General features: G+C 36.1%; 1 protein-coding gene across 1 annotated transcript in view; it reads left to right on the top strand.

Annotated features, from left to right (window-relative positions):
- DNAH12 (dynein axonemal heavy chain 12) overlaps positions 1-25009 on the top strand; it is a 304653-nt gene that overhangs the window by 165073 nt on the left and 114571 nt on the right. The window contains 10 exon segments of the mRNA XM_037798810.1: positions 2198-2317; positions 4114-4302; positions 9996-10147; positions 12132-12217; positions 12220-12269; positions 13446-13612; positions 14897-15152; positions 16807-17106; positions 17700-17878; positions 22387-22579. Coding sequence (XP_037654738.1) covers positions 2198-2317; positions 4114-4302; positions 9996-10147; positions 12132-12217; positions 12220-12269; positions 13446-13612; positions 14897-15152; positions 16807-17106; positions 17700-17878; positions 22387-22579 — 1692 coding nt within the window.

Here is a 25009-nt window from a genome sequence, read left to right as displayed (position 1 = left end):
TGTCTTGGCATAGGCCTATTCATATCTCTTCTGTTTGGAGTACGCTGCGCTTCTTGGATCTGTAATTTTATGTCTTTCATAAGAGATGAGAAATTTTCATTAATTATTTCCTCTATTATTGCTTCTGCCCCCTTTCCCTTCTCTTCTCCTTCTGGGACACCAATGATACGTACATTATTGTACTTTGTTTCATCCTTGAGTTCCCGGAGACGTTGCTCATATTTTTTCATTCTTTTCTCCATCTGCTCCTTTGCGTGTAGGCTTTCAGGTGTTTTGTTCTCCAGTTCCTGAGTGTTTTCTTCTGCCTCTTGAGATCTGCTGTTGTATGTTTCCATTGTGTCTTTCATCTCTTGTGTTGTGCCTTTCATTTCTATAGATTCTACTAGTAGGTTTTTTGAACTTTTGATTTCTGCTGTATACATGTCCAGTGCTTCCTTTACAGCCTCTATCTCTTTTGCGATATCTTCTCTAAACTTTTTGAATTGATTTAGCATTAGTTGTTTAAATTCCTGTATCTCAGTTGAAGTGTACGTTTGTTCCTTTGACTGGGCCATCACTTTGTTTTTCTTAGTGTAGGTTGTAATTTTCTGTTGTCTAGGCATGGTTTCCTTGGTTATCCAAATCAGGTTTTCCCAGACCAGAACAGGCTCAGGCCCCAGAGGGAAGAAATATTCAGTATCTGGTTTCCCTGCAGGTGTGTCTTAGAAAATTGCTCCACCCTTTGATGCCTCGGGTCACTGTGCTTTTCTGCCCAGCAGGTGATGCCTGTTAGCCTATAATTCTTGACTGGTGTGAGGAGGTATGGCCGTGTTCCCCCAGGCTCTGGGGTCTGGTTCTTAATGGAAAGGGCCCCACCCCTTTCCTCCTAGAGAAGACAGAGCCCCCAGGTGGAGGTCATTAGCATTTCAATGGTCTCACTCTCTGCTTGTGGTGTCTCCACCCTTCCCAGAGTCACAGCCCTAGAAACTGAAAATGACTGGGGCTTTCTCCACTGAGCCAAAAAAGAAACAGATAGTCCCCTTCAGACGGAGTCCAAGGTGACCCTCCGGCTCTCCCAGGTCAGTCGTCACCCAAAGCCTCTGTCTGTTTTTTGGGGCTGCGTACCTGTAGTGAGCAGTTCACACTCGCTACTTAAAACCCCAGTTGGAGCTCAGCTGAGCTGTATTCGCTTGCTGGGAGAGAGCTTCTCTCTGGCACCACGAGGCTCCGCAGCTCGGGCTATGGGGGAGGGGGTTTCCCGACCTGGTTCCGCAGGTTTTACTTACAGATTTTATGCTGTGTTCTCGGGCATTCCTCCCAATTCAGGTTGGTGTATGATGAATGGATGGTCTCGTTTGTCCCCCCGCAGTTATTCTGGGTTATTTACTAGTTGTTTCTGGTTTTTTGTAGTTGTTCCAGGGGGCTACTTAGCTTCCACTCCTCTCTATGCCGCCATCTTGCCCGAGTCCTGCCATTCCTTCTTTACACCTTATTTTCATGTCCTACAGAATCCCCTTAATACTCATGCTTGCTCACATCTCTACTTCCTTTTATGTGTAGCTTCTCCTGCCTTGAACATCCTTCTCTTCTTCACTTAGCTAACTCACATTTTCCTTCCAAATTCAGCTCAATTTTTACTTCCTCTGGGAAGCTTTCCTTGATTTATCCCTCTCCTATTTCTCTCCCTGTTACTCTCTTCAAGTCTGGATTAATTATTTATCCCAAGAAATCTAGTAGCTTCTCCTTACCCTGGGACTTCCTCTGTCTTATCATTATTATTCCATATTATTTTTGTCTATTTAATTCCAATATCATTCCCTGTCAGGGATTATGTCTTTTATTTCCATATCCCCTGGCTTGGTATATAGGTTATGTTTTCCATAATTGTTTGTTGAATAAATACATGAATGAATGGCTATTAGAGACTTCAGTTCTACGATCCCTAGAACATTGTTTATTCTCTTACAATAGCTAGTTTTCTTTGTCAGAAAATTTAGAAAAAGAATATATGTACAGTTGTATATTATGCTAAAGTAAGATGTTTGACAAATACTGTTTGCAAATTATTTTATCATGCCTATGATTTAAATTCTTTAAGTAAAGATCTTATGAATGCCACGTATACTTTTATTAGTTTTTAAAATGAAATATTTATCTTATTTTATTCTTCAAATCAGATGAAAGTTAAGGAAAGTATCTTATTCTTTTCACTTTGCAGGAACTGATTCCTACAAGCAATAGCAATGTGGTTGTATCACTCACACGCCTTTTTGAAGTCCTACTCTGTCCCGTGGTAGAAAATGATCCTACCAGCAAACACATTCGTGTTTGGATTATGGTTGGTTTTATATTTAATGTGGTTTTTGATTGTAGAATAAAATATGCTTCCAGCAAATTATACTTGCATTGAGAAAGACATTACAGCATATTAGCTCAATAGCTGTTTTTGGTAAGCTCGAAAGGAAGAGCTGAAGACAATGAATTTTCCCTGACCTGGTATTCTGATGTTAAAAAGCACTTTAAAGAAAGTAAAATATGTGAAAATGAACCAAAACTGCCCTGTGATTTGTGAAAGGTCACAATCAGATTAACATTTAATAAGGTGATTTAGTATTAACCAAGATGGACTTTAGATGAGGTGTTTGTTGTTGTTGTTGTTGTTGTTTTTTAAATGTTAAGCCAGGATGTGGACAACAACAATTTGACTTGAAAGACCAGGAATGGGAATCAAATCAGCGAGGTGGAGCATTGTAGGCAGGAACCATGGAGTACATAGATAGTCTTGGATAGCTAATGTCTGGAGAAGGCCAGTGAGCATGGCACTAGTGAGCAGACATTATTAAAGGCCAGTCAAAGGAAAGATGTGTTTTCTCTTCCCTGGTATATGCTACTTTCCCATCTACCACCTTATTCCTAAACATCTTGATTTATACTCAGACTGCCTTCTCTCCCATTGCTTTCCCTTCACTCTGTTGCCACAGAAAAGCTTCTACCTCAGACATCTCACATTCCAGGGTCCCCTGCTAACCATAACCTCTTACCTTCCTCCTCCCTTTTTACCCCATTTCCCTGCATTTAGAAGAACTTGAACAGACGTGTTTGAAGTATAACTTATTTATATCACTTTTCCTCCCTAGGTTTGGAACTGCCTTCCACAGAACTTGTTTTTAATATTCTTCCATATCTATCAGTTAACCTTTTATAAAATAAAAAAAAACTTTTTTAATAAAAGAAGTAGTTAATTTCTCTAACCTTCAATTTATGTATTTCCTGAAAATTTTCGCTCTGTTAGTAAACCCAGACTCCCAACATTTTCCGAAGGATTCAGAATCATTTTTAGAGACTTACATTTATTGACACCTGGTTGAGAAATTTATCTTTTAAAACACACTTGATTGATTTATTTTTTCACTAGATAAGGACTATACCTAGAGTAAAATTCAAAAGGCAAAAGCAAGTTGATTGTACACCATGGATGATTGTATGGTATGTGAATATATTTCAATAAAACTGAATTTAATTAAAAAAAAAAGGCAAAAGCAGATTTTCTATCCATACCAATTCCCAAGCCACCCAGTTTCCTCCCTCAAGGCAACTTCTATTACCAGTGCCTTATGTAAGTAACCCTCTAGAGTTATTTTTTGCATACACAAGAATATACTCTTTTGTATGTATACATTTTTTACACATATGCTAGCATACTGTACATGCTGATTTGCATCTTTTCTCATTTACAGTATATCTTGGTGATTGTTCCATATCAGTACTTACCGAGTTGTCTTATTTTTTAACGGCTACTTGTATTCCGATGTAGGTAGCATAATCCAAATAAGCAGATCCCTATTGAAGAATATTTAGCTTGCTTTTGGTCTTTTGAAATTGGAAATAGTGCTGCAGTGAATATCCTTGTCCACATATCATTTTCACATGTGGTAATATATTTGAGGATAAACTTCCAGAAGAGGAATTCCTAGCTCTTTGATATTTGCATTTTAAATTTTGATAGATACCATCAGAGAAATGACTATGTAACTTAGCTGTGTTCTATTCTACTTTGTTTATAAATATGACCTTTTCTCGAAGGTTTTACCAGGCCTTAATATGTTAAACTAAAAAGAAAATTTTCACCAACAGGCTTGTTTTATATTCTCTTTGATTTGGTCCATTGGAGGAAGTTGTGATACAGATAGCCGCATTATTTTTGATACTTTCCTAAGATTAATCATACTGGGAAAGGATGAAGACAATCCAGTTCCAGCCTCTATGGGTAAATGGGAATGCCCCTTTGATGAAAAAGGCCTGGTCTATGACTACACTTATGAGGTATGACGTACAATTCTTGTTAAGACATAAAGTACTAATCCTTGAATCAGCAGACAAAACTTGTGTGTTCCCATCCTAGAGTTATTTTGAGTCTCAATTCAATTCCATTGATCAATATGTTTCTCTTTGTGCCAGTATCATGCTGTTTTGACTACTGTGGCTTTATAATAAGCTTCATAGTGAGGAAGTGTAAGTACTCCCACTTTGTTTTTCCTTTTTAACATTTTCCTTTTTAGAATGTTTTTAGCAATTCGAGGCATTTTCCCCTTCCAAATAAATTTGATAACTAGCTTTTCCAAGTCTGCAAAGTAGGTTATTGGAATTTTGATAGGAATTGCATTGAATCTGTAGATGAGTTTGGGTAGAATTGACATCTTAGTGTCATTTAGCCTTCCTATCCATGAACGATGAATATTTTTCCATCTTTTTAGGTCCCCTTCTATTTCTTTTAGTAAAGTTATGTAGTTTTCTGTGTATAGGCCTTTTACATCCTTGGTTAAGTTTATTCCTAGGTACTTGATTTTTTTAGTTGCCATTGAGAATGGTATCTTTTTCTTGAGTGTCTCTTCAGTTAAAGTCATTTCTAGTGTATAGGAACATTACTGACTTTGTGCATTAATCTTGTATCCACTACAATTTTGATTTCTCAGGGTTTTCCAGATATAAAATCATATCATCTGCAAACAATGACAGTTTTACTTCTTCCTTTCCAATTTGGATGCCTTTTATTTCTTTGTCTTGCCGGATTGCCCTGGCTAACACTTCTAGTACAATGTTGAATAACAGTGGTGACAGCAGGCATCCTTGGCTTGTTCCTGATCTTAGGAGGAAGGTTTTCTGTCTCTCACCATTGAGTACTATTCTGGCTATAGGTTTTTCATATAAGCCCTTTATCATATTGAGGAGCTTGTCTTCAATTCCTACCTTTTGAAGTGTTTTTATCAAAAAGGGATGCTGGATTTTGTCAAAAGCTTTTTCATCATCTATTGAGATGATCATTTTATTTTTCCCTTTGGATTTTTTAATGTGTTGTATTACATTGATTTATTTTCTTATGTTGAACCATCCTTGGGAGCCTGGAATGAACCACACTCGGTCATAGTGTATGATTTTTTTAGTGTGTCTTTGGATTTGATTTCCAAGTATTTTGTTGAGAATTTTTGCGTCTATATTCATTAGGGAGATTGGCCTGTAGTTTTTCTTTCTTGTAGCATCTTTACCTGGTGTTGGTATTAGAGTGATGTTAGCCTCATAAAATGAGTTAGGTAGTGTTCCCATTTTCTTCAATGTTTTGAAAGAGTTTAAGATTGGTGTCAGTTCTTTTTGGGAAGTTTGGTAGAATTCCCCTGTGAAACCATCTGGCTCTGGGCATTTATTTGTGGAAGCTTTTTGATGACCAATTGGATCTCTTTGCTTGTGATGGGTTGGTTGAGGTCTTCTGTTTCTTCTCTGGTCAGTCTAGGTTGTTCAGGTGTTTCCAGAAAATTGTCCATTTCCTCTACATTATCTAGTTTGTTGGCATGTAGTTGTTCATAGTATCCTCTTATAATTTTTAAAATTTCTTTGGGATCCACAGTAATGTCACCTCTCTCATTTATTATTTTGTTTATTTGGGTCTTCTCTCTTTTTGATTTTGTCAGTCTAGCTAGGAGCTTGTCAATCTTGTTGATCTTCTCAAAGAAACAATTTTTGGTGTTATTTGTTCTCTCTATTGTTTTTTTGTTCTGTCATTTATTTCTGCTTTAATCTTTGGTATTTCTTGTCTTCTACTTGCTTTATGATCCATTTGCTGATCATTTTCTAGCTTCTTCAGTTTTTCCATTAGTTCTTTGATTTTAGCTCTTTCTTCCTTTTTAATGTATGCATTTAGAGCTATGAATTTTCCCCTCAATACTGCCTTTGCTGCATCCCATAAGTTTTGATATGTTATGTTCTCATTTTCATTCATCTCTCTATATATAGCAATTTCTTTTGCTATTTCTTCTTTAACCCACTGATTGTTTAGGAGTGTGTTGTTTAACCTCCAGATATTTGTGACTTCTCTAAGTCTTTGATGGTTATTGACTTCTAATTGTATTCCATTGTGATCAGAGAGTGTGCTTTGAATAATTTCAATCTTTTTAAATTTATTGAGACTTGTTTTATGTCCCAGCATATGATCTATTCTGGATAAAGTTCTGTGAGCACTAGAGAAGACTGTGTATCCTGGTGATTTGGGATGTAATGTTCTATATATGTCTGTTAATTCAAATTCATTTATCAGATTGTTTAGGTTTTCGATTTCCTTGTTGATCTTCTGTCTGGTTGATCTATCTAAGGAGAGAGTGATATATTGAAGTCTCCCACAATTATTGTGGAAACATCTGTTGCTTCCTTCAGTTTTGCCAATGTTTGTCTCATGTGTTTTGGGGCACCTTGATTGTGTGCATAGACATTTATGATTGTTATTTTTTCTTTTTGAATTGTCCCTTTTATTAGTATTTAGTGACCTTCTTTGTCTCTTATAACATCCTTGCATTTAAAGTCTATTGTATTTGAGTTTACTATTGTTTCTCCTGCTTTCTTTTGGCTGTAGCTTGCATGGAATATTTTTTTTCCATTCTTTCACTTTCAATTTCTTTGTGTCTTTGTGTCTAAGATAAGTCTCTTATAAGCAATATATTGATGGCTCATATTTTTTAATCCATTCTGCCAATCTGTATCTTTTAATTTGGGACTTTAATCCATTCACATTCAGTGTTATTACTGTGGAGGCATTTCTTGAATCATCCATCCTATCCTTTGGTTTATGTTTGTCAGATATATTTTTCCCCCTCTCTCTCTTTATTTCCTTTAATGTACCTTTACTACATCTCTTTAGTTCTGAGCTCTTCTCCATACCTCTCTCTCCTTTCTTTGTTTCTCTGCCAGTAGGGCTCTCTTTAGTATCTCAAGTGGGGCAGGTCTCTTGTTAGCAAATTCCCTCAGCATTTGTTTGTCTGTGAAGATTGTAAGCTCTCCCTCAGATTGAAAGGAGAGCTTTCCTGGATAAAGAATTCTTGGTGGGCAATTTTTCTCTTTCAGTATTTTAAAAATGTCATACCACTGCCTTCTCGCCTCCATGGTGGCCACTAAGTAGTCACTACTTAGTCTTATGTTGTTTCCCTTGTATGTGGTGAATTGCTTCTCTCTTGCTGCTTTCAGAACTTGCTCCTTCTGTTCAGTATTTGACAGTCTGATCAGAATATGTCTCAGAGTGGGTTTATTTGGATTTATTCTGTTTGTAGTTCGTTTGGCATCTATGATTTGCATCTTTATGTTGTTTAGAAGGGTTGGAAAGTTTTCCCCAACAATTTCTTTGAATACTCTTCCTAGACATTTACCCTTCTCTTCCCCTTCTGGAACACCAATGATTCTTATATTTGTGCACTTTATGTTGTACATCATATCCTTGAGATCCATTTCATTTTTTTTCTTTCGATTATTTTTTTATTCTTTTGTACTTTCACTTTCCATTCTGTACTCTTCCAGTTCTTTCCTCAGCTTCCTCTAATCAAGTACTGTGTGTATCCAGAATCTTTTTAATTTGATCAACAGTTTCTTTTATTTATATAAGATCCTCTATTTTTTTCTTTATTTACTCTTGCAAATTCTAATTTATGTTCTTCTAGGGTCTTCTTCATGTCCTTTATATCCTTTGCCACGATGTTGTTTGTGATTACTTCTTTTATTATTTGCTCTACATACTGTGTCTCTCTGATCTTTTGATTTGGGTGATTTGGTTTGGGTTATCCATGTCTTCTGGTTTCTTCATATGCTTTAAAGTTTTCTGTTGTTTTTGGCTTCTTGGCATTTGCTTATCTTGATAAGGTTCTTTTAGGATATACAGGCTTATTTGAACAATCATCTATAATTTGTCAGAGCTACACTTTGGTGGAGTGCATGTTCTCTGACCTACCAGCAGATGGCACCCTGGAGCCACCTATTACCCTCAAGCCAGTTCTCCCCAACTTCATCTATGCTGTGAGTGGGGGTCTGAATCTTGTGGGGATCTGATCAGTGCACCAAATTTCCGTGTGCAATTGGTGCAGCCAGCCCTGAAGGTGAGGGGTGCGCCCTGTGCAGTTAGGGAGGGAAGGGGGCTTTGAGACTCAAATCTCCCAGCTATTCCTGGAGACTTAAAGCTGTTGCATGAGTCCAACCCTTTGGCTCAGACTCCCCACAGTCTCTCTCTGCCATAGGCCCAGAAATCTCTGGGATTGGTGTAGGGCCCTTGGGACTTCTGTGCAGGACCCCACCTCCAAGCTGTGCTCCCCGTGGGCCTTCACGGAGAGAAGACTATGCAATGTCACAGGCGAGCAAAATCCCCTAGGGAAGCTCTTGTCTGCGGCGCCGTGCAGGGGTGTTTTCCAACTGAGAAGATGGCTCCTTTCCCCCTTCCACAGGCCTCTGCCTTCCTAGCTCTGTGACAGTTAGCTGCGGGTGTGCGAAAGGCTATCATCCTCGCCAGATACTGAGGCCGGTGCCCGGGTCATGGAAGGCACTCCCCGCTGCACTTGATTGCATGGGTTTCGCTGCTGAATCTGCAGCCACTTTTGGAGTTTTAAAACTAATCTTTATCCAAATGCCAATCCCCGGTTTCTCCTGACCACGGCCTGGCTGCTGTTTCCCCAGCAGCCTCACTCACTCATTTCCAAATGCAGACTCTTGGTTTCACCAAGTGCACAATTCCTGTGGATTTAGCGGACCTTGTCCATCCAGTACAACACTGGAACTGGTATTCTGGAGCACTTTCTGTCTTTTATCAAGTGTTTATCATGGAGAAGTATTTTGCTCTGTCTCTCCTAATTCACCATCTTGGATCCTCACTTTTCCAGGTATTAGCTCTTCTGTTATTTGATAGTGGGAGCTCTGGGGATCACCAGGAAGGAGCCAAGACAACCTGGGAGAGGGGTAATAGAGAGACAGATAGGGAAGCAATCAGGAGTGTCAGGATGGCAACTTTTTAGTTACTGCTTCAGAAGAACGTCATTATTGTAGCAATCAGACAGTCGTGCTGAAATGTCCTGACTGAATATCAGCTTGGATCAAAATGCCATAGAAAATAATTTTAGAGAAACAAACATAGTTCATGTACTATTTTGTTTTTACTTAGATTATTGCCATTTTACTTTCAAATAATGAAAAATGTGAAGACAAAGTCCAGAAAATTGTAATTTAAGCTACATCAGAGTGGCTTTCTTATAAATACTTGATATATGCAAAAAGAACATTTTAAAGTCATTGTGGAAAGATAAGAATGTTAGGAAGACAAAAAGTATACACACAAACACACACACACACATACATACATACATATATACACATTTATCTTGTCAGTTCTGTTTCCCTAGAAAACCCTGACTAACATAACAAGTTTCATTAAGTTCTTTAGGTTATCATTTAAAAAGGAAAATTAATCTAAAGAAAAATTTGTTTTTCTTAAACTGGGTAGTGGATTCATGGATGCTTATTTTATTAATCTGCTTCATGACTTAAAAAATGTGACGTACATTCTTTTGTATGAATCTAGTGTTTCATAATACTAAATATAAAAAGAGAAAAGACAAAAGTTTTTAAAAAGCAAATATGATAACAGTGTAGGTGTTGAAAAGAGACTTTGAGATATAGCAACTGCATGATTAAAATATTTTAAAAATTATGCTCTCTTGTAGTTGAAAAACCGAGGTCGCTGGCTTCATTGGAATGAATTAATTAAAAGTACCAGTTTAGGAGATAAACGTGTCAAGATTCAAGATATAATAGTCCCTACGATGGACACAGTTAGATATACATTTCTAATGGATTTGAGTATTACCTACGCAAAGTAAGGAACTCTACTGTAAACATATATTCTATATGTAGCAGGCCATTCAAATAGGATCATAGCAATTTTGAACTGAACTCTGTGGTCTTCCATTTTCAGATAACTAAGACCCTTGGTGACTAATTGACATGTCCAAAGTGACATCTATTGCTAGTGTCAAATCTAGAAATCCAGGTTTCCTATTGTTTACTCCAAAGCCTTTGTTGTCACGTTTTTTTGTGTGTGTGACTCATATAGCTACCTTAGATTTCCTTTATTTGTAATAGCAGATGCAAAATGAGCTGCAGTATTAATGTTTAAAAGGGTACACATTGTACTCTAAAGGTTCTCTGGAGGTATCAGATTAACCATGATGCACATTCTCCCAATTCAAATATGTCCCATGCCACTTCTGAATTCTATACTTAAGATGAACATGAAAAACTGAGACTTAAATCGGAAAAGCACATCAAAAAGAGTACATGAAACTGAGCAAAAGGCTTCAGATGTATAATAGGCATAATGATACCAACTTTCTTAAAACATTTTGTAGTTTTAAAACATTAGACATAATTTATTGTTAATATGGTTTAAATTAGACAAGCTTCTATAATATGCATGAATTTCGTGGTTTGTTTATTTTTTATAAGGAGTCTGTTTTCTGAGTGAATTTTGTGACAATTTTAGATTGTTTAATTAAAAAAACAGGAAAAATAGCTCATGAAGGAAAATTATTTTATCCCTATTTTGTACCAGTAGTTGCACTTTTGCACTTAGAAGCTAGTATTAAAAAACTTCGTTAGGCAAGGAAGGCAGTTGTTAATTCTGGGGAATTCCTAGTATAGGAGTTCTTTTGTGCCATTAGCCCTTTGTCAGCATAATGCTTTTAAATGTATAAATACATAGAATTACAAAGGAAATCCCATATTGAAATGTATTTATTAAAATATTGAATAAATTTTAGCTGTAGTTGTGCTTTAATTTCTGAATTTTATCTAAGAATCTCCTCTGTTGGTCCATGGACTCCAAGTTAAGAGCACTAATATTTGTTAAACTTATTTTTAATAAATACCTTTTCCTAAGGTAAGTGTAACTCAGACTGGGATCCATAGGTGAATTCTCAGGGGTCACTTAGTTCTAAAAGAATTTTAATTATGTGTTTGTACTTCAATGATACTTAAAAAAATTAATCTTAGCATAATTTGGACCAATTAGATGACCCCTTATAACTGAATATTGCTACTCAATTTCAGTGCTAGTCTTTGTATTTGTGTTAATGTATTGTCTAGTGCCAAGTTATCATGTAAACCGACAGCATTTAATTTTTGGTGCATATCTCAAACAGATATCCCAGGGTTCTGTGAACATAAACCAATGAGGTTTTTTCTCCTTTAAAATTGATCATAATCATTTAAGGATTAGAAACCCTGTTGGAGGCCCCACTGAATGGGGGAATTCTTTAGTGCTTGCTTTTAGACATGTATTTTGTTAGCAACTTTGACTCGATTCTAAAATGCTATTAAACAGGTATACAGAATCATTAACTTTAGAATTCGCTATCTTTCAATTTCTTACACAAAACTTTATGCTATTGAGATAATTGTGAAACACCCTAAAACCTATCTTACTGTCACATCTGGTTATTTTTTTCCTCACTGCCATCCCCATGCCCATACCCCTAAGTAAAAGTACAAATATATCACTTTTCTGAGGAGACAAACTTTGGCTTCCTTTTCCTGAAATGTTAAGCATGTCATACAGCAACGTCATACAGCAACGTTATATTGAAATAATAGTTTATAACTCTTAAAGTCTCTGTCACAATATGCAAAAATGTGTGCCAATCATTACTTTCACCAAATAATAATTACGTATAAAAATGTGAGTTTTTAGATAAAGATGACTTGATCATTATTTAAGTTTTCAGCTACTCCAGCTTCTTGTAGTAGAAATGTATTCTGATCATTTTTCTGTTTTGAATGATATGTCCATTGTTTTCATCAAGGCCGCTGCTTTTTGTGGGTCCAACGGGTACAGGAAAATCAGTGTATGTGAAGGATAAACTCATGAATAACTTGGAAAAGGACCGGTACTTCCTTTTTATGTCAATTTCTCTGCACGGACCAGTGCCAATCAGGTTCAGGTTAGTTTCAAGCCAAACATGGCTCTATAATTATTAATTTTTTTGTTTTGAGAAGTGTTTAAAATTGTATATTAAGTGAGCAGCTGTGTAAATCTGTGAATTTAAATAAAATGTTAAAAACTTTTGTTTTGAAAGATTAAAGCAAGTTTTAAAACTAAGTTTTAATGACAAAAGATTTAGAGAGAGTGAGAACTTGAAAAATTGGTAAATTTAATTGCTCTTTCTAGACTTTCCTAGATGGTCCTGGTCATTAGAGATATTTGTGGTGTACTGCAGCTTTGTCAGTGAAAGATCTTTTTAAATCATGGGCTATTGTGTAACCTGTGACAGATACCATGGGCCTGTGCATTCCAACCTTGACCCCCAAATGTGCCAAGATGAGAGTATTGCATGAGACCTTTTTGAATCATCACTTTTGCCATCCATTCCTAAATTATGCCTGTTTATTCTCTCCTGACCAGTGAGGCTCATTTGGTTGTTTTAAGCCTATAGAATACCCTTAACTTCAAAATATTACACATTTAGAACTTCCTTCTTATGGAGCTTTGTTGGAATGAAAGCAATAATTTTGGTGTTCATTTTTGCAATGGACAAGTGAGTTCTAAAAATACCAGAAACAAGAAAGCTCTCAAAACTTATGTCAGCTATAAAAAGTTGCTTAAGGATGCAAAGGTGGTGCTTTTAAATATTAACTTAAAGTTAGTAGATATGTGGGGGTACCTGAGAAAAGTAATATAGAAATGTGTTATACAATGTAAATACACACACACACACACACACACGCACACAGATGTAACAATTATGAGCAGCTGGTAGGATTTCAATAAATGCTTTTTGAATGATGTAGAATATGAAGTTTAGTAGTTTAGCATCACCTTAAATATGATGTAAATATAAATAATTACACAAACACACATATCATGCTGCTGACGTTATTTCCTTACATAGACTTTTAAATTCCTTTTTTTTGTGGTGTTAAGTATAGCTTTTTATCTTAAGTCAATAATTGATAAATTAAGCAAATGGTAACTGTTACTGATAAAAATCCCACAGACTGTGGCAGCATAGGTCTTTCTTATTAATACTGATTTAACATAAGCACTGTAAATTCATAATTCATTTATGGATAAATATACCACTTTCTTCTTTACATTTCTTCTTTATATTGTATTTTAGAACATTATTATGGCTAGATTGGATAAAAGACGCAAAGGAGTTTTTGGACCACCTATGGGAAAGAAGTGTATAATTTTTATAGATGATATGAATATGCCTGCATTGGAGAAATATGGAGCTCAACCTCCTATTGAATTATTACGACAATTTTTTGACTGTGGGAATTGGTAACTATTTAATTGATGTCTTAAGCCATGCTGAGGTCATATTTTGCTCTCATTTTCTATTGTAGTTTCTTAAAGTAAAGTATAATATTTTTTAAAGCTATTTAGGGGAGAAAATGGTTGTCCAGACTTTCCTATACATTTTTTATATCATTTTTTCCTCTGAATATGTGAGTTAGGTAGCTGGGATGAATTAATTCAGTATTGGAAATGTATTCATTTAATAATGTAGTAAATTCTTTCCTTTTCAACCACTATCTTCAATTATTGAAATAATTTACAGATTACATCTTTCAAAGTACCACTCTTCCAAGGTACTTACTGCTTTGCAACTTTTTACTTAAATGTTTATCTTGCATATCAATCCATATTAGTGCATATTTGTCTATCATTCATTTTGTTGGCTTTTAATACTACTTAGTTGTGTGGATGTTCCTTATAATTTACTTGGTGGTTATTAGGGTTGTTTCCCAAAACTAAGTCATATTTCCCTACTTTTTAGTGTGCTATTAGACTAAGGACTGACTCTGTAGATTTCCATCCCCTACCCCTCCTTTTTTTTTTGCAAGAGCTTCAATATTTAAGGACTTAATGGCCTGTTGGAAATAGCCACATTTTCACTCTGAGTGATTCTAACTGAACTGTGCCATCTAGATATCTCTTTCTGATTAAAATGTCTTTGATGCTTTGTTATTCCCTAACAGTCCTTTCCTATAAAACAAAATTTATAGATTACTTAGACATCCTTATTTGCTCTGAAGATAAGATGAGACAAAGAAAATCAGGACTTTTCTGTAACTAGGGTGACTATATAATTTACTGTTCACTTGGAATAAAAGGGGGTGTTATTAATAATTACTCCAGGATAACAAGCACAAACCAGAATTGTTGTAGCCAAAATGGCACATAAGTCACCTTATCTAGAATCAGCTACAAACAGAATTGGTCACTCATTCATGCTTCTGGATTTGGAATAAGAGTAGGAGAAGTGAGGAGTCATTCATCATTGGAAGGAATAACAGGAAGAAAGAAAGGAAAAATAAAAAGGAAGGGACATTCTACATAACAAGAATCTGGGCAAGGGAATCCGAATCACTGAAAGGAGAAATACAGTGCTGTTTTTTCTTGTTGTTTTTGTTTTTTTAAATTTCTCCTACTCCAAGCATTATCTGAAACTATTCCTTTTAGAGAAGACAAAATTGGATTAAATTCCTAGGGAAATCTGTATTTAATTACATCTTATTGACTTTATAATTGATTGCTTTGAAATTTTTATATGCTTTCAAGGTATGACCTTAAGGACACAAGTAAAATCACCTTGGTTGATATACAGCTGATTGCTGCCATGGGCCCTGCAGGTGGTGGAAGAAATCCAGTCACTCCCCGTTTTATCCGACATTTCAACATCTGCAGTATTAACTCCTTTAGCGATGAAACTATGATCCGTATCTTCTCATCAATTGTAGCATTCTACCTTAGGACTCGTGAATTTCCTCCAGAGTACTTTATAGCTGGGAACCAAATTGTCAGTGGGACTATGGAGGTAGGCAAATAATGCTGTATGAAATGTTTTAGTATTGCGTATTTCCCTCACTTGGTTCTTACTGTTTTTAAACCAGTATTTCCCTTAGCCATCTACTTTGGTCATCAGTGTCAGAGATGCTGTTCAGAACACCTGAGAACAGGAAGATCATAAAGTTAGAAATTAGGGAGTCTAACTGGGTCTGAGCCTGGGCTGTCACTTTCTAGCTATATGACCTTAAGCAAGTAATTTGACCTTCCAGAGGCTCAATTCTTTAATTACTATAATGGGATTTCACAAGGTTGTTTAACAGAAACCATCCAGAACCAGTATCTCCCACATCATAGATGTTTCCCTAATTGTTAGATTCCTACTGTGGTATTTAATTTTCCCTTTTCCCTCTTCATGTTTGTCTTCAAACAAACAAACAAACAAACAAAACTTAAGCAACTTATGAATACATAGCCAGACCATATACTTTCAGAGTAGCAGTGACAGAATAAAATAATAAGGAAACACAAGGGTGGGAACAGAAAACATGACTGTCAGCGTGGTCAAAGAGCAGCTCATACTTACTCAGGGTGTGCTATCTGCCTTTGTGCAGAGGCCAAAGCCAGCCTCATCACTAATTGTAAAAGAGAAAAATGTATGTAATGGTAAGTCAGTGATAATGTCATTGAACCATGTTTTCTGGAGACTTCATCAAATGGGGTTCACTTCAGGATCACTGCACCCAGAAGCAAAAAGCTCCCAGAGTCATTCTATCTGTTTCCAAGAACATTGTATCTCTCTAAAGTTCTTCTCCCTTTGTGTCAGTGGAAAATTTGTGTTGTTAAAGTAGAGAAACTATGAGCAAAGATATATTCTGATTATTGTATTTGTTCTGAAATAGAGAAATGCTTCTATTTATAAAATCTGATGTTTATATTTCAGGCATCTCCTGGAAAGGGGGAAGGGTTTAGAATTGGTCAGGTATAATAGGATGCAGAAAGGATCCTTCTTTTTCTTTCTTTCAAGAATTATAGACCTACTATGTATGGAGGTAGAAGGAGGGACATGAATCACAGAACACACAAAAATAAGCAATTAATTTAGTTTGAATTTATTTTTTTTTCAGGATAAAAGATTTAAAATAGAAGATTTAATTTGCCTGCCTTAAAGAGAATATTAAACTTGCTTTGGTAGATTCAGCATATTGTAAAAATATGCTTCGTTTCCATTTTATAGCCAATTAAGATAGAAGGAAGAATAGAGAGAGAAAGAATGAGAGAAAGGAACAGAGAACAAATTGATTTGTTTTGATATCAATGGTGGTCAGAAAGAAATTGTTTCATCCTTAATTTGGAATGGGTCAGGATGAGTTATCTGATTACACTTTCTGCTGACGTTCTTGTTAACTAACTCCAGTTTATATACTTTTGAATAATTGAGAAATAATTTCATCACGTCTTGGGCTTGGATGGAATCAAATAATAATAAGTTCCCTCAGCTTCATAATGCCTGATTGAGTGCTATAAACCAAAATAAACAGATAAATGTCGTGCTAGGCTTACTACTATACAATTTTCCAAGCCTATATGATCTGATGGGATAAATATTTAATATACTATTTTTTACATGCCTTTGCTGATTATAAACATTTTTATTTTTACTTTGATGCTTTTTTCATATTCAGATATATAAACAATCCATGGAAAATCTCTTGCCTACTCCTACCAAGTCTCATTATACTTTCAACTTGCGTGATTTTTCACGTGTTATCCGGGGTTGCTTACTCATAGAAAGAGATGCTGTCGAGAACAAGCACACAATGATCCGTCTGTTTGTGCATGAGGTTCTCCGGGTGTTTTATGATCGCCTCATTAATGATGATGACCGAAGCTGGTTGTTCAGATTAATCAAAACTGTTATAAAGGACCATTTTAAAGAATCATTTGATGGTATCTTTTCACACTTGAGGAAAGGGAATGCACCAGTGAGTCCATTTAATGATTAAAAATATATTAAGTTAAACCAGTACGATAGTATGAATTGTTACAATCTATTTAAATTTAAAAATGTTATTGCTTCTTAATGATCATATTGTTTTAACTTTAGTCTTAGATAGGTATTTTTGAGAAGATTTGCCTTCAGAAGGAACTATTTATGTAACACAGAAGTTATTGAAATAATGAAGGCTTATGTGCTAGGGTATTAAATGACATAATTGATGTAAAGTGCTTAAATTGGTGACTATCCCTTAGTAGCCACTCAATAAATGGGAGTTGCCCATAATAACGTCTCCAGCCTATGAAAAAGCAAAACAAAACAAAGCCTTACATGATAGGAAAAAAGCTCTTACCTTTTAAAATTTTCTATTTTGTGATATAGTCTAAGGTATTAATTTTATAATACAATATTATTTACTCTTGTAGTGTTTAAAATAATTAATTAATAATCAGACCATTAAACTTTTCAAAATAATTCACTCCCATAACATGGATGAAACAAAATTTTGTATAGTATTTTCTTAAATTTATTTTGGAGATGATTTTAAGTTTTTTTAATTTGCCGATTTCCATTCTATAGATGACTGAAGAGGACTTAAGAAATCTCATGTTTGGCGACTACATGAATCCTGATCTTGAAGGAGATGACAGAGTTTATATTGAAATTCCAAATATTCATCATTTTAGTAATGTTGTGGACCAATGCTTAGATGAATATAATCAAACTCACAAAACAAGAATGAATCTTGTCATTTTTAGGTACCTACATTTAGCATTGACACTCATTTGCTATTTGTAAAATTTTATTATCAAATATTTACAACATTCACAAAGATATAAAAAAAATACAGTGAATATCCTTGTCCCATCACCCAGCTTAAGACATTAAACATAAATAAATTAAACATTAGCAATTCATTTGAGGCCCCCAGTATAGCCAACCCTCCCTCGGTGTATCCCTCATCATACCCTTCAGAAATAAAACAAAACCTGTGTTTCTTTGGACTTCTATTACATATGTGCATTTTTTTTTTAAATAAATTTAAAGTTATATGAACAGTTGCAAAAACAATACTAACCTCATACACAGAATTCCATCATACCCTGACCCACCTCCCCCGATAGCTCAATCCACCAACTTTAACATGCTGTCACATCACTATTTCTTTCCCTCCCTCCCTATCATCCATCATCTGTTGCTCTGTCTTCTGAACATATGAGAGCTAGTTGCACACATCCTTGAACATACACTGTAATTCACGTATACGCTTCCCATGAACAAGAGCATTCTTTTATGCAATCCCATTAAGCGCAGCTAAGAAGTACAAGAGACTCAACAATGATACAAAGCTTACATTCTATATTTCCTTTTCCTTGTGTCTCAGCTGTGTCCCTTTGAGCCTCCTGTCCTCCATCCTCCAATCCCATCCAAGTTCATCCTTGGCATTCAGTTGTCATCTATTTAGACTGTCTTTTTTTTTTTTTTTTTTTTTTCAGTTGTGGAAACATATAGAGCCTAAATCTTCCCATTCCACCCCCTCCCTAGCCTTCCATTAGTGGGATTAGTCACATTTAGAATGTTGTAATGCTCTTTCCCACCATCCATTACTAGAAATCTCCCTTCACCTCAAACAGCAACCCTACACTCATTTCTTATCTCCCCATTGCCCCTTCCCCCATTTCGCTTAACCCAAACTCTACTTTTCATCTCTATGGTTATATTCTCTGATAATTTCTTTGTGTTTACTGTGGGGCTTAAAATTAACCTCTTAAATCCATAACAATCTTGTTTTTCTTTGATACCACCTTCACTTCAATAGGACACATAAACTATGTTCCTGTACTCCTCCATTCCCCCACCTTTATTTAGTTGTCTAAAATTAAATATTTTACATTGAGTTCAAAACCACTGATTTGTCATTCGAGTTTGTGTATTTTATATAATGTAGGAAGTAAATAGTGGAGTTACAGTTCAAAAATTATTGACTTCTATTTGTATTCCATTGTGGTTGGAGAATGTGCTTTGAGTATATTCAAAAAATTTTTTTTTTACTTTCTTGAGGCTTGTTTAATGTCCCAGCTTATGGTCCCTTCTGGAGAAAGATCCATGATCACTAGAGAAAAATGAGTGTCCTGGTGATTTGCGATGTAAGGTACTATGTATGTCTGTTAAAATTCTCTATATCTCTTTCTCCTTTCTTTGTTTCTCTGTTGGTAGGGCTCCCTTTAGTATCTGAAGTAGGGCAGGTCTTTTATTGGCAAACTCTCTCAGCATTTGTTTGTCTGTGAAAAATTTAAGCTCTCCCTCAAATTTGAAGGAGAGTTTTGCTGGATAAAGTATTCTTGGTTGGAAATTTTTCTCTCTCAGAATTTTAAATATGTCATGCCACTGCCTTCTCACCTCCATAGTGGCCGCTGAGTAGTCACAACTTAGTCTTATGTTATTTCCTTTGTATGTGGTGAATTGCTTTTCTCTTGCTGCTTTCAGAACTTGCTCCTTCTATTCAGTATTTGAGTGTCTGATCAGAATATGTCTTGGAGTGGGTTTATTTGGATTTATTCTATTTGGAGTTCACTGGGCATTTATGCTTTGTGTATTTATATTGTGTAGAAGGTTTGGGAAGTTTTCCCCAACAATTTCTTTGAATACTCTTTCTAGACCTTTACCCTTCTCTTCCCCTTCTGGGACACCAATGAGTCTTAAGTTTGGACATTTTATTTTATCTATCATATCCCTGAGATCCATTTTGATTTTATTTTTTTCCCCATTCTTTCTTTTGTTCTTTCGTGTTCTGTTCTGTGGACTTCTAGGACACTGAGATGTTGTTCAGCTTCCTCTAATCTTGTATTATGAGTATCCAGAGTCTTTTTAATTTGGCCAACAGTTTCTTTTATTTCCATAAGATCTTCTATTTTTTTATTTACTCTTGCAATGTCTTCTATATACTCTTCTAGGGTCTTCTTTATGTCACTTATGTCCTGGGCCACGGTCTTCTTGATATCCTTTAAATCCTTTGCCATGTTTTCATTCCTCGATTGTAGTTCTTTGATTAATTTTGCCAGGTACTGTGTCTCTTCTGATATCTTGATTTGTGTGGTTGGAGTTGAATTCTCCATATCGTCTGGTTTTATCATATGCATTAAGATTTTCTGTTGTTTTTGGCCTCTTGGCATTTGCTTTGCTTGATAGGGTTCTTTCAAGTTGTAAAAAAAAGATACCAATCTAATTTTTCAGAAACATAGTTTGGTGGCATACACTTTCTCTAACTAACCAATAGATGGCGTCTGTGAGTCACCTATACCCCTCAAGTCAGTTCTCCACTTTGTCCCCACGGTGTATGGGGAAATGATTCTTGTGGGGTTCAGTTGGAGAACTCAGTTTGGGTGTGTTGCTGGAGCCGTCCGCCCTGAATGTGGGGCGTGTGTCCAGGTGGCCAGGGAGGAAGGGCAGCTTTAATATTCAAATCCCCCAGGTTCCTGGAGATTCAAGGCCGCCACAGAAGTCTAAGCCTTCATTTCATTTCATTCCCCCAGACCCTCTCTCTCGCTGTCCCACAAACCACTGGACTTGGCGTACTGTCCCTGGGTTCTCCGAGCAGGTCCCCCCCCCAGCCATGATCCTCCAGGACCTCTGCTGAGGGAATGCCGTGCTACGTCACCAGTGCGCACCGTCCCTCAAGGGAAGCCCTAGGCTGCCGGGCCGTGCAGGGGCGCTCTCAGTCTGATGGAAAGATGGCCGAACAGGGTGTCTCAACACCCCCCTCCTCGCACAGTTCCTCCTTCCCAGCTCCGGGACAACTGACAGGGCTCTGGGCTGTGGGCACGGCCCTGGGCAGGAGTTTATCCAGCCCTCCGGGGAGCCAGCTGCTAGTTGCAGGGTTTCTTTCTGCTTCTGGCTCTCCCCTCCGTTCCCCCGGCCCTGAGGGTACCTGCAGCAGCCTATCTTCCAGGCCAGACAGCAAGAGGCTGGCCCAGCCCCCTCTTGCTGTGTTTTACTGCATGGTTCCCACTATAGCAACTGCAGCCGCTCCAGGGTTTTTCCCTTTTTTTTTTTTTTTAAAAGAGCCAGTCGGTCTCCAAAAGCCAACCCCTGGCTTCCCCAGACCACCGCGCGACTGCAGGTCTTCCAGCCAGCTTACTCACTCATTTCAGAATGCAGACTCCCAGTTTCACCAAGTGTACGGCCCCTGTGGTACTAGGAGACCTCATCCAGCTGTAGCATCGCTGTAACCAGAATTCTGGGTCACTTTCTGGTTTTTATCTATTGTTTTTCATGGAGGTGTTTTTTTGCCCTGTCTCACCTAGCCACCATCTTAATTTCTCCAATGTGCGTGTTTTTAAACATATGTGCACAGTATAATTTTGCATGGTTTAAAACTGCATGTCATGCCGTATATATTCTTCTGGAAGGTGGTTTGTTCCAAATTGTGAGATTCATAAAAACTGAACTTATACTACCATATAGTATTCCATTGTATAATTATACCACGGTGTAGCCATTCTTCTAAGACAGACTTTTAAGTAACTTCTAGTTTTTGCTGTTATAAAAAATATTATAAACATTCATGTTCATGTTTCATTGAGCACAAATATGGGAGACAACTGTAGAGAACTAGGGTATATTCCTGGGAGTGAAATTACTGTGTCATGTTATATAAGCATCTTCAACTTTTCTAAGTTTTGCCAAAGTATCTTCAAAATGATTAGTTTTTAAGAGCTTCCATTGTTCTTCACCCTCAACATCACTCAGGATTGTCAGACTTTGTAAGTTTTGCCAGTCTAAGGAGAGCAGAATGGTATCTAGTGGTTTTAATTTTAATTTCCCTAATTACTAGCGAGGCTGAGTGTCTTTTCTGAATTTGTGATTTTGTAAATAACTGTAATTTTCTATTTCCCACATAGAAATCCTAATATTAAGAGATTAAGAAATTTATTTAATAAAATCAATAATATACTGCCAGTATAAGCAGTTAATTTTTCTTTTTATATAATATAAAATTTTTTATTATAGTAAATATATTCAAATTATATTATATAAAATTTTATTTATATAATTTTGGTTCTTGCATTTCCTGAATTTGTACTTTAATTACTTTTCCTTTTTATCAAATAATCCAATTGTAACTTGCTTTTGAAAACTCACACTTTTTGATGGCAAGGTCTTTACGGTTAGGGTAGTAACAGATGAGACAGCACATTCACATGCTTCTAGGAAAGTGGAACAGTAGTTATGTGTCATATATAATAAGATCATTATTTTGTGGTAGGTATGTGTTGGAACATTTATCACGAATATGTCGAATTCTAAAGCAGTCTGGTGGAAATGCTTTGCTTGTTGGATTTGGAGGAAGTGGTCGTCAGTCTTTAACTCGTCTGGCTACATCCATGGCAAAAATGCAGATTTTCCAGCCAGAAATTTCTAAGAGCTATGGTATGAATGAGTGGAGAGAGGATTTGAAGGTAAAATTATGAAGAAACGTAGTGTGTAAAATAATATCAGTGCATTCTTTTATCTGTGAACGGGGAGCCAGCCTGGATAGGTGTATACTGAATACAATTTGTGATGATTATAATACCATCCATAGAGTACCTACTATGTGTGCTGAGCACTGACCTAACTGCTTTACATGTATGATCTCTTTCTACAGGTCCAACAATCCAATGTGGTAGGTTTTGTTAACTCCATGTTTTACTGATGAGGAAGCTGAGGCTGAGCAAAGTTATGCAAAACATAGGAAGGGTTTTTTCTACCTCAAGTCTTAATTTCTACACTGCAATCATCCATGCTGACTCTTAGTTCAGGGAAGCCTTATTTCAGATAAATTTATGTTTTCTAGCAACTGTTAAGTATGAACCTCATGATAAGGATGATGATGATGTCATTAATGTTGTCAATATTGTCAAATCTTAATGGCTTCTTTGGAGCTCTATTGCTTTCTCATAACCAATAAAACACTGGAGTACATACCTGGGAGCTCATCTTCATGTACCTAGAGCTCTGCAGGACCCAGGAGAGAGATGACCCAAAGTGAAAAAAAGGAGGATGTGATAATTCTAGACTTCTTTCACTTTTACTGACTCTCACATCCTAAATTTCCACATCTAAAAGTTAACATAGAGAAATGGGCTTTTCTTGACCACTTGCTGGTGGGAATGGTAGAATCCAAGCTGATAACTGAGAGGTCTGCCCAGACATGGAAGGAAAAATTAAATTTATATTGTTTCTGTTTCTGCTTATGCTTTAAAGGAAAATTTTTGATGCATTTACTCCCAAATGAAATAATAGAGTTAGAAAGCAGTGTACTATAGTAGAAAGAACATGGACTTTGAGGTCAGACTCAGTTTTGATTCCTGCTTTGCATGACCTGTTAGCTATATTATCTTAGGTATATTACTTAATCTTTCTGTATTTTAGTTTCTTAATTTGTAAAATTTGGGTGATACCATCTGTTTCACAGGTTATTATGATTCAATATATAATGTATGCAATATGCTCAGCATATAATTAGTGTTTTGAAATGGTTAATTCTCTTCTCCTTTCCTATTTTTAACCAGTTTTCCACATAGTATGTTCGAATATGGCTTTTAAATATACTGATGCTTTTGGCAATGAGTTAAATCTGTTTACTTACATTTTCTGTTGTATTTTGATATAATGTTAATAACTGTAAATCTGATGTGATTAGATATAATGCTGCTTTAAAAAAAATCTGCTTCCCTCACTTGGATGATGGAAAATTATTTCTGGGAACACAATAGTCTACCTATTGGTAGATAGCTTTAATGTAAAATGGTATAGGTTGTTGAGGCATTTTACAAACTGAGACTCTGATGGTAAGAGGAGCTAAGGAGCCTGTCCAGGGTCCCTAAGCTGGTGACAGGCAGGGCCAGGCAGGGACTGTCACAGGCAGGGACAGGAAGGAACATTTGGCCCCGACCTCATATTCGTCAAAGGCCTCCTATTTAGACCTTTGACGTTATTGCCTAATGAAGTTCTACACAGAGTCCCAGAGACACACCAACAGGAAGGAAGCCTGGATTTTAAAATTGTGTCCCATTACCAGCCCACACATCTCTAATGATGGTGCATTAGTATTTTGTAATAAATCATGTTATTGCCTGACGAATAGTTAATTATATTGCATTGTAGTTTGTTTTGTTTTCCCCCTTGTGTTAAAAATGTTGTGGGAGGGTAAATGGAAACTTTGTGCTTTCTGCATGATTTTTCTGTAAACCTACAACTGCTCTAATTAAAAAAAAAATTTTTTAGGCTTAATTAAAAAAAGGTATAGGTTGTTACAATTTAAAAATTCAGCATTTATTTTATTGAATGAAAATATTAGATTGAATATTTAATTATTTTAAATACGTGACTTTACAATAGAGATAGAATTTTATAAAAAATCATTTGCATAAGTTTTAATGCTATTTTACTATGGATTTTATTCAGTGGTATGCTGGAAAATGTTTATCAACCACCTCTCTGGAGGGTAAAACATTCTGATTTATAGCATTTGCATATTTCTTTGGTGTAAATAATTCTACCATGGCTGATTTTTAGCTACCAATGTGACGTCGCTGAACACCGAGTTGGGAAGAGGTGTGCTTTAGACTACCGTTACATGGTATTTTACTGTAGAGATACAAGACATGTAAATAACTTCCAGAGCATAAATAATAGTAAATAAAATAATTAGGAAGTGATAAGTTTTGAGTATCTGGTACCTTTGTTTTTAATGTAATTTATTTAATTGTAAATTCATATAATTTAATTTTCAGTGTTGACTGTGTTTAACAACTTGTACACTAGTTCCTGAAATTTTAGGAACTTTTGGTTCTAATGAACTGGTACAAGCCAGCTCCAGTACACCACTGAGTTCATATCTGTAT

This window comes from Choloepus didactylus, chromosome 1 (genome assembly GCF_015220235.1).
Source record: "Choloepus didactylus isolate mChoDid1 chromosome 1, mChoDid1.pri, whole genome shotgun sequence".
NCBI lineage: Eukaryota > Metazoa > Chordata > Mammalia > Pilosa > Megalonychidae > Choloepus > Choloepus didactylus.
Note: the sequence above shows the minus strand (reverse complement) of the source record. Positions and strands in the feature narration are given on the sequence as shown.